Source organism: Myotis brandtii, unplaced genomic scaffold (assembly GCF_000412655.1).
Source record: "Myotis brandtii unplaced genomic scaffold, ASM41265v1 scaffold4259, whole genome shotgun sequence".
NCBI lineage: Eukaryota > Metazoa > Chordata > Mammalia > Chiroptera > Vespertilionidae > Myotis > Myotis brandtii.
This window is the reverse complement of record NW_005366311.1, coordinates 201,713-212,564: the sequence shown is the minus strand read 5'-3', so window position 1 is coordinate 212,564 and position 10,852 is coordinate 201,713. Positions and strand designations below refer to the sequence as shown.

At 42.9% G+C, this 10,852-nt stretch overlaps 1 protein-coding gene across 4 annotated transcripts; it reads right to left on the bottom strand.

Moving 5' to 3' along the window:
* Positions 1-4,322: 4,322 nt before the first annotated feature.
* On the bottom strand, positions 4,323-10,846 carry CLK1 (CDC-like kinase 1). Of its 4 annotated transcripts, XM_005874132.2 has the most exons (12): positions 9,936-10,846; positions 9,504-9,732; positions 8,389-8,479; positions 7,924-7,990; positions 6,931-7,047; positions 6,671-6,837; positions 6,363-6,457; positions 6,139-6,268; positions 5,646-5,728; positions 5,147-5,226; positions 4,792-4,882; positions 4,323-4,681 (listed from the first exon to the last, which is right to left on the bottom strand). In XM_005874132.2, exons 1-12 carry the CDS (start codon positions 10,145-10,147, stop codon positions 4,538-4,540), a joined length of 1,506 nt encoding a protein of 501 aa, XP_005874194.2. In that variant the 5' UTR covers positions 10,148-10,846; the 3' UTR covers positions 4,323-4,537. The 4 variants fall into 4 exon arrangements, with proteins under 4 accessions (XP_005874194.2, XP_014401507.1, XP_014401508.1 ...); XM_014546021.1 differs by lacking the exon at positions 6,931-7,047; XM_014546022.1 differs by lacking the exons at positions 8,389-8,479; positions 9,936-10,846 and having other exon boundaries at positions 9,504-9,731.
* Positions 10,847-10,852: the final 6 nt, after the last annotated feature.

Here is a 10,852-nt window from a genome sequence, read left to right as displayed (position 1 = left end):
TTCCAAAGGTTAGGGCGTTTGTTATCTCCATTCCAAGGTCACTACTCTATTGTTCTGTTAAGCTACAAGGAAATAACTGAAAGAGATTATCCTAAGTAAAGATTATGTAGCTTAACCGTGATTGTTCGTAGTTAAAATGAGTAACTACCTGCCTGGCACTTAGTTAAGGGGTTTTACTGATTTATTCCCTTCCTTAGTCCTGTTAATCCCTAACTCCAGGGAAAAATCCCCACCTGGGGAAACAACCTACTCGGAGAGGTGACCTTGGTTAAAACACATAGCGCTAAGAAGGGGAGTAAACATATTAAGAACAGTATGCCATATACGCCAGGTCCCTTGAAACATATGCTGTGCAGATGTTTCTTCCCTGCAGCGACTGTGTCAAGCAGCAAGGATGGACCGGCTTCTGGCACCTGGGTTTTCTATATGGATCTCTCCCTCAGAGCTCTGCTCCAAAAAAGTCATCCACCAAATATTTACTGAGCAGCAGAGTTGCATAAAAAGTTCTTATAGAAAAAACGAAGGGGCACAGGCATAGTGTTGGCAAGAGGGATTGTGGCAATTTTAAGTAGCCATAGCCAGGGAAGGCCTTGCTGAAATTAGCAAACATCTGAAGGAGGAGATGTGCTATTCAAATACAAATACAAAACATGCAATACCTGGCTAGTCAGGCACTTACCTCTTTTCCCTTAGATTGTAAAAAACGGAGAGCCAACACAATAGCCCTCTGGTGTGAATGAATCAAAATATCTTTTTTCAGATAAGCAAAAAATATTTTTGTGTGTACCACAGAATTTTAGTAAACTACACTAATAAAAGAGAAACATGCAAATTGACCATCCCTCTGTTCAGCCCACCAGCTAATCAGAGCAAGTATGCAAAATAACCCAACAAAGATGTTGGTTAATTTGCATACACAGGCGTGGAGCGAAGACTACAGACAGCATAGAAGGGAGTGAAGTGCTACAGAAAGGAGCAAAGCGGCGGAGAAGGGAGCGACTGCTTCACTCCAGCTTCAGGAAGCCCTATTCTTGCAGGAATCTTACTGCAATGGGCCCCTAGTCTACACTAATAAAAGACAAAGATGCTAATTGACCGTACCTTTGCTACACCCACCAGCCAATCAGAAGCCTATGCAAATTAACCCAACAAAGATGGCCTTTAAATTTGCATACTGCAGGTGGGGCAGGCAGTGCCAGACGCTGCCCTTGGAATCTGGGCTGCAGATCGGGGACCGGGAAGGCGGAGCAGCGATCGCCCCGGCCAGAAGCCTGAGGCCTGGGTAGGGACAGAGCCGGTGAGCGCACAGGGCTGGGGGTCCCCTGCCCAGGGCTAACACCCCGGCCAGAGGCCTGAGTATGGGCGGAGCCTGCGATAGGAGTGGGCTGGGGGTCCCCGGTTTAGGCCTAATGCCCCGGCCAGAGGCCTGAGGCCTGGGTAGGCGATTGGAGCGGGCTGGGAGTCCCCAGCCAGAGGCCTTAGGCCTGGGCAGGGGCGGAGCCTGTGATTGGAGCGGGCTGGGGGTCCCCTGCCCAGGCCTAATGCCCCGGCCAGAGGCCTGAGGGCTGGGCAGGGGTGGAGCAGGCCATCAGAGTGGGCTGGGGGTCCCCTGCCCAGGCCTAATGCCTGGAAAGAGGCCTGAGGCCTGGGAAGGGGAGGAGCTGGCAATCGCCCGGGGCCGGGGGTCCCCTGCCCAGGCCTAACGCCCTGGCCAGAGGCCTTAGGCCTGGGCAAGGGCCGAGCCGGGGATCAGTGTGAACTACAGAGGAAACACCTTTTCTGACTGCTCATTGGCTAAGCTCCCTGTATGCCACTGGTAATATTCTTAGTAACTTGGGTAATAAGAATCCAAGAAGGTGATGTAGGGTTTTCCCACCTCACTCCTGCCTGGAGAAAAAACAACGAAGGTCTGCTGCTGGAAGGGCTAAGAAATATCATATCCTGCCCTAGCCGGTTTGGCTCAGTAGATAATGCCTTGGCCTGCCTACCACAGGGTCTAGGTTCAATTCTGACCAAGGGCACGTACCTAGGTTACAGGCTCTTCCCTGGCTGGAGCCCAGGTCAGTGCTCATGCAGAAGGCAACCAATCAAAGTGTTCCTCACACTTTGATGTTTCTGTCTTTCCCTTTCTCTTCCACATTCTCTAAAAATCAATGGAAACATATCCTCAGGTGAGGATAAAAAAATAAGAAATGTCATATCCTATGAAAGACACATCTTGAAAATGCCTAAAGAAAGTTGTCATTTTTTCATGGTGAAGGGACTGGAGTCCATGGTGGCTGCAGTGGCTGCAGCAGTGGGGTGATGGGGCTGGTGCCTTCCTCTGATCAGCCCGGTCGCCTCCCACAAAGGGAGGCCAGACTGCGGCTTAGGCCCGCTCCCCAAGGGGAGCAGGGAGCGGGCCTAAGCCATCAGTAGGACATCCCCTGAGGGCTCCCAGTATGTGAGAAGGGGCAGGCTGGGCTGAGGGACCCCCGTAGTGCACGAATTTCGTGCACTGGGCCCCTAGTATATGTATAAAAGCCCAGCAACTGAAGGGTGGAACAACCAGAATCACCGACCAGTCACTATGACGTGCACTGACCACCAGGGGGCAGACGCTCAATACAGGAGCTGCCCCCTGGTGGTCCCACTGTGCACTCCCACAGTGGGAGCACTGCTTGGCTGACCGGGATGAGCAGCTGCTCCTGTTGTGGGAGCAGCCACTAGCAGGCCCAGGGTGAGGCCAAGTCTCTGCACCTATCAAATACCTGAGACAATCCAGACTCTGGCCTGACCCCACCAGCTGATGCAGGCCCTCTAAGGTGCATTCTAGAAAGAGCGCAGGGAGCTGGCATAGGCGAATGGCAAGAGGGGACGTGACTGTGGACTCTGTCCTGCTGGCTGAGGATCCTGGAACACGGCTGCCCTGAACATCCCCGATGGTGTCACCGACCTGGCATCACACATCAAGGACATTCACCGAGTGGCTTTGGGGTGCAAAGCTCTCCACCAGGTTCCCCCAGGACACAGAACGTGACTTTACCCAAGACATTACCCCAAAATATCAGCTCAGACTAATTTCCTCATTCAGCAGCTACTCAGAGGGTGGGTCCATGGCCACTTGGCTAAGCAGGATCAGTGGGGCTCCCACAGCTGGTGATACCTGCAGGCCATGCCCCCACCAGTGCACAAATCTGTGCACCAGACCTCTAAAGTTTATGTGCCATGAGATGAAAAGGGCTGAAAATTGCTGATTTAAATGGGCATTTAAAGTTCAACTCTTCATAGCTGTATAGCTATTTTATTGATGAGAATCACTGATTGGCTACTTCCTCTGCACACCCACCCTCTTACTGGGGATCGAGCCTACAACCTGGGCATGTGACTGGGAATTGAACTGTGATCTCCTGGTTCAAAAGTCAAAGCTCAAGCAGAGGCACAACAGCCAGGCAGGTATTGCATGTTTTAAAAATTCTTGCCACATGCACACTGGTTGAAAAACGCTTTAAGTGAAAGCCCTTCTGAAAAGGCTATGTACTTTGTGATTCCAACTTCATGACATTTTGGAAAAGGCAAAACTAGACAACAGTAAAAAAGATTAGTTATTGCAAGTTGAGGGCTGGAGGGAGGGATGAACAGCATGTTTTTCAGCAGTGAACATACTGTGTTCTATGACAGATGCATCATCACACGTTACATTGCCTTGAAACCTATCTGCGAGCAGAACTACCTAAACAAATATAATGGAACAACAGCAAAAATAAGCCAGAAGGTAGGCTTTGGGTGATTATGTCAACATAGGCTCATCTATTACAGCAAATAAACCCTCTGGTGATGGATGGTGATAATGGACAAAAATCTGACTTACTAGTGACTTGATAATTCAGACTTGGCTGTAAAGGATCTGGAAACTTCTGTTATGTCCTGAAGGAGCACATGACCTTAAACCATTTGCAAAATCCCATTCCGGGGGAGACAGGAAAGCAGCAATATTAAATCTGAACAGGAATATAAGGGAGAACAAATTCTTCTTGGCTTATCTTTAGATCTTTATATCCTGTAATTATTTTTACTTTTTTATTGAACTTATGGGGATGATCTTGGTTAAGAAAATTATATAATTCTATAATACAGCATCTATATTATATAATGTGTTCAACACCCCATGTAATTTGATTCAGAAAAGGTGTAAGTCCCAATGCTGGCATTCACTAAAATAAAAACAAAGCTAAATATTTCCAATACTGAAGGAAACCTCCTAATAGAAGAAACATGTCCATTCCTTAAAGTGACAAGAAACAAAAAAAATTGTGCTAAAAACCAAATTGTCCAGATTCATATAAACTTCATAAACACAAAAAAATTTATTCTGAATAGATCATTTTATACAGAAATCACTGAAAAAGATGTTCATTACTTAGCTATGGACTTAACAATCCAAACAAAATAAACAAGGCAATATAAAAGTTTAAGAAATTTACAAAAGCTGTACAAAATAACTTAATTAGACTGATACAGTCTATAAAATCTCTTCTTTCGCTGTACAATTAGAGATCTATGTAGTTTTTTTTAAGGGATGAAAGAAAGGATGTTTTAAGGCTTCTTTGAGAGTAATCCTTTTAGTTGGCTCATACTCCAACATTTTCTGAATGAGGTCAAAGAGAAGCTCATGTTCAGCATCCTGAGAAAGCATAAATTCCTAAAAGGAAAAGAAACAGTCAACAGCTTTTTCTACTACCACTTGTACTTTTTTTCTCCACCATAAAAAGGGAAAACTCAAGGATCATTTAAGCAATGACCCAGGCTTACCTTTAGAGGTTTACAACGCCTTGAAACATATCTGCCAGCAGAACTGTGTTCATCCCAGTCCAATCGATCATGATGGAAATATTTACGTTTCCTAAGAGTAAGTCAATATCCATGTTTATGTTGACAATGAAAATTTAAACATCTACTAATAGTGATTGTTTTAATCATTTATTATGTGTTTATAGATCAGACTAGTATTTTCCACAGATTTCAAAAGACAGCCTAGTGAGATCGTTACTGGCTTCCCGCAAAATAATCATCAGCTACTTAAGTGAAAAAGCATTACTGTTTTATAGTTCTAATCAGGACAGGTGACCAACTGGTACTAAGGAAGGCATCTACTCTCAAAACATACCTGGTTTTCTGTATCATATGTTTTGGTAAAGGTCCAAGAATCCTTTCCATCATTGCTAGGTGCTCCTTACTATCATGTGTCTAAAATAATAAAGAAAACTTGTTAACTACCTGAACTTGCACATTATGCTTCGTTCTCATTTAACATAGCTGCTACATTTCTAGTCCCTACATGGTTTAGACACAAGGAAGGATGTGATCACTGAAAAAGGCCTACTTTTAGCAAGTTACAGCTAAAAAAACCCCCCAAAAAACATAAGCCTTACAGATCACCAAAGGTTCCCCTAATTCAGCAAGTTTATTTAATAGATTAAAAAATATTTTAAATAAAATCATAAATTATGAAATGCCCAACAGAATCACAATACCATAATTTTTATTTCTTTATATTTATCTACAACTAATAGTCTATGATGGGGAGGGGGGTACAGCTACGGAAATATATGTATGAGTTAGTGTTCATTCATATGAACAGGCACGTATACAAAGAAAGCACTTACTGGAAACACTGTAAAGCCAAGGTAATATTCAATAAGAATACATCCTATACTCCAGACATCACATGGTTGGGACCATCCTAAGGCTGTAAGATAAAGCAAACTGTTAGGGGGAAAAATCCTCAATGTCTCTTAAAAACGTTTTTTTAAATGTGCATAAGTTGATGTTTGAGATAGAAAAGATCCTAAAGCAATCACTTAGTCCAAGATTAAATATAATAGGATAGTATGTAAGAGTTAGGATTCTGGAGATACTAGTTTCAAGCCTTAAGTCAGGCTCTTGAGGCTAGTGATTGGGGAGAGGGGGAATTTTTTTTTTCTTTCTGAGCCTCAATTTCTTAACCTGTAAAATGGGCACACTATGCCACATAAAGACTGCACATGCAAAGTATCTGGGACATAACAGGAATTAAATGATTATGTTTTCAAACTATAAGTAAAATTTAAAATCAGCTTCAGTAAGATAAAGGTTCCCAAAGCACAATTAAATACTTACCTAAAATAACTTCAGGAGCCCTATAATGTCTGGTAGATACCAATGTACTGTGATGTTCATCATCATATGTTGCACTTCCAAAGTCTACAACTTTAATATCTGGATTTATTAAGGTACGTTCATCACGTTTCTAAAAACCATAAATGATGGTTAAGAAGGTATTAATATTAAGAAGACATTAAACATTCATTTAGAACTATGAAGTTAATACATGAAAGACTTACCATTTTGGGATTATATGCCTCTGTGTAGTCAGACTGCACAAATAAAATGTTTTCAGGCTTTAAGTCGGTATGAGTCAACTTATTACTGTGCAGAACTGAGAATGAAACATAAAGAGTAGCTGTACTCTACAAATCAAAACCCAAAGTCCCTACCAACAAAAAACACACCTCTCTGATGTCTTTGCCACAAGCCTGAAGAAGTGGCCAACATTCAATTAGTCTACTAGACAACCACCAGGGACTGAAACCCACTACCCTCCTTAAAAAATTAGCACACCAACAGCTAACATTTCATAAAAAGTACTTACAATTCACAGACTTGCATATCTGATATGCCATCTTCCTGATATGATCCAGTCGAAATGGCAGAAAACCATTCTCCTTAATAAAATCATAAGTACTAAGTCCTAGTAATTCAAATACAATGCAAATGTGACCACGATGCTCAAACCATTCCAACATCTGGACACAGCGGCTACAAACACATGAAAAATAACTTAGTACAGCTTCTTATAATTGTCTTAAAATCTACCTAGAGCCATTTTCTAAGTTCTATTTTGATACTTACAATGTACTATTGGGGTCTGTTGTATTTAAGTGTTCCAGCACTTGTATTTCTGAGCGGGCAGCTTCACAGTATCTATCCACATTTTTAACTATTTTTACTGCTACATGTCTACCTCCCCTGTTAGAGAAAAATCCAAGTTATAAATAAAAATAATCAAGATATTTTCATGCAATTTTCTATCACTCTCTTCAAACTGTACACACTTCTACTTTGATTATATGTATTATCTTTTAATTGCAACTTAATGTAAGCAACTAGAATGACCTTTAAAAAAAAGATGGCCACAGTTGGGCCTCGTGAGACAAGAAAATACTGTTTTCCTTAAATAAAATCTGTTCTCAGCTTAAAACTGAAGTTAGAAGCTGCATATACTATTAATTACTACTACTTAAAAATAAAACAGCTCTAGCTGGTTTGGCTCAGTGGATAAGAGCGTCAACCTGTGGACTGAAGGGTCCCGGGTTTGATTCTGGTCAAGGGCACATGCCTGGGTTGTGGGCTCGATCCCAGTAGGGGGCGTACAGGAGGCAGCTAATCAATGATTCTCTCATCATTGATGTTTCTACCTCTCTCCCCCTTCCTCTCTGAAATCAACAAATATATATTTTAAAAATAAATAAAAAGATATATAAAAATAAAAACAGCTAGTATCTTTTACTGAGAGTTTCCTACAGACAAGTAAAAAACCCAAGGTAAAGGGTAAAGATGTATCTAACTCATGGTCAGACCATATTCTAAAGCTATATATGTTTTCTTTTAAAAGATATGTTGATTTTTTTCTTTTTTTGAGAGAGAGATTTCAATCAGCTGCATCCTGCATGCCCCCCTACTGGGGATCAAGCCCAAAACCTGGGCATGTGCCCTGACTGGGAATTGAACGTGTGACCTCTTGGTACATGGGCCGATGCTCAACCAACTGAGCAACACTGCCCAAGGCTAAATATATTTTCTATGCCGATCACTGCAAGTACAATGCCAGGATAGGAAACTTACACTTTATGATCAATGCACTCCACGACTTTTCCAAAAGCTCCTTCACCTAAAGTATCAACAATTTCATCTAAAAAAGAAAAATAAATCTCAGTCAAATCAAGAAGTGAAAACATTTTGCTTATCATAATGCTATAAATGCAGATTATTCTAGTTGATGCTAAATTCCCTTATCACTATTTTATTGGTCAACACTGTCAAAAAACATGTAACTATTTTTATGTCTAATTTCAGTCTTAAAGCTAATTTCATTTAACTTGATTTACTGTTTTGGAAGTTCTACATAACAAACATTAAATTTCTAAAGAAAGCAAAAATACAATCCCCCCCCACCACCAAAAGAAATGGAAAAAAACAAACAAAACAAAAAAACAGAAAGAGAGAAAAGATTTCCAAATCCCTGAAATCTTAATCTATATATAGATATGTTATCTGAAAAGTTAATAAGTGTTGAAAAATATTCTATACATCTTGCACTTAGTACGTCTCCACTCTGACAGATCAGGTGACCCTCCTCATCATCCTCTACACTCCTGGATCTTTTCCTTCGGTGACTCTTCTGGAAACGTCAAGTGGGCGGCACCAAGATCATCCAGCCAATCAATATACCCGAGTGAATTCAGGGCAGAATACGAAATTCATTCAGCGGGGAGATATTCAGGCATTCAGATACACGCCAGGCCACAAACGGTTGGCAGGAGCAATTTCAAATTCAGTCCCCAGAAATTCACAGGGCACATAGTTTATGTTAACAGGAGAAAAACATGGCAAGGAACAGATTTTCAGATAAGATACTCAAAGTGGCAAGGCAACAAAACATAACACAATTGTTTTCTTAAAAAAAATGCTTAGTTGTAGCATTCACTGAAACATAATTTTAAGTTTCTAGTGTCCCAATTTACTGTTGCAAAATCATAGGATGTAATATTTACTTGTCAAAGTAGACTGTGGCCAAATTAAGATTTCCTAACTAATCTAAGAAAACAAAATATTAAGATAGCAAATAAAACTGAAGTCCCAATTTGGGGAAGAAAAATTTTTTTTTGGTATACAAGAATAACACCATGACACTTTAAACGCCATCTGAGCTGATCTCCAAATTAATACACATTCCACAATGTTCAAATCTGTTAAATGGTGGGCTTAGTGAAAAAAAAAAAAAAATTAGAGAGAATGCATTGCTAGAACAAAGTTACATCTAATCCTCATCATTCAAATATAAAAGGCCTAGTCTACTTTTGTGGTAAGGCTTCAATTTATCAAAAATCAGATTTCTTGAAGTACCATGAAAAATCTGTCAGACTATACTGCTATCATTGCAATAAACTAACCTAAATTAAATCTCCTCCACTATTTCACGGAAATGACAGTTGCCAACTAGTAACAAAACCTATTAAGTAACTAAATATATACTGTACTTAGGGCATTTCCTATCCAAAGCACAAATAGAAAGGATCCTTCCTGCAAGTTAAAATTGAGATAACTTCATCTTAAACAGAACTTTCTCAAATGGTCAAACACAAATTAAAGTTTCTTGTTCCAAGGGGAAATAAAATCTCCAAACGTTTTAAAAGCGCTCCTACCGCGTGTGATCGGTGATGGGTGGTACTGTGGTGAGTCCTGTGCTTGCTTTTATAGCTACTCCGTCCGCTCCGGCCAGAGGACTTGCTGCTGTGGTTCTGGTATCTGCCTTCGTGGTCCCTGTGGCGATGCCCGGGCTCACACCCTTGACTGTAGTCATTTCTATATTCATCAACGTAGCGCCGGCTATAATAATCTCTCTCATTTAGGGACCTGCTTTCCAAATAATGACTAGAAAAACAAAAACAAAACACTTTCTCAGTGCTTCAGGCTAATACCGAGTATCCTCAACTTCTCAGTAAATCTAAGACAATAAATACTCTAAGATTTTGTTTTCTCCCACCAACCAAGACACACACACACAATTTCACAAGCAGCACAGGCCACACCGCACACAGGAAGCGGGGACCCCGGTCCGCGCGCCCCCTCCTCACCTGTCCGAGGTTTTCGCGGGGTCGTACTGGCAGCGCTTGCTCTCGCGGGCGCTGCTGGGGGACCGCCGCGCCCTCTTGCGGCTGCTGCTGCTCCTCCACTTGGCGGACTCCCAGTCCTTCTCGTCCCAATCGGCGCAGTAACTTCTCTTCGAGTGCCTCATCTGCGGAAAACACAAGTTCCCCAGCTTTACAGGCCGCCGCACGTCAGCCATGAACAGTTTGGTAAAACCCTCCTCTGCAAATCCGCTCTGGCCGTGACCCTGCGGATCGATTCCTGCAGCGGAGACTTAACCCAAGTTCACAGGATGCAATTCTCCCCTCCGAACGTGCCTCCAACACTAGCCTCCGACTCACCCGCAACCGTCCAAGTTCTCCAGACAGAATCATTTATTGTCGAAAACTCCTGTAAAGGAGGTAAAGCGACCGAACTGGCCAGGCCTTCAGCCAGCGATGGCATTAAAAGCAACACGACACGACCCCGTCGCTGAGCGCCACTCCCCAGCACGCCCTGCATCCAGCGTCTCCTCAGGGCCGTCTCACACCACCGGCTTCTTACACCACCGGGTGAGGAGGGGGACGCCATCTTCCTCCCGTCAATGTTTCCAACGAAAAGCCCTAACTTGACTCCCCCCGTCTCCGCGCTCAAACGGCCCCGAGTGGGGCGCAGACATTCCACACACAAGATGCCCGACCACACACGCCTGCAAATACTCTATCGTTTCTCTCCTAGGGATCCCAGACCACCCCGAGGGGGCATTCCAGTCCTGCGAGAAGCGACTGGACGTGAAGGGATAGCGCCTTGTACCCGGGCCGCGCCTTCCGTCTTTGTCGGCACAGTTCCTCACAGAAGCGTCATTGACGAGGAACCACGGTAAACACCGGCCGCGACGGGCGCCCCGCCGCCGCCATCTTACAGC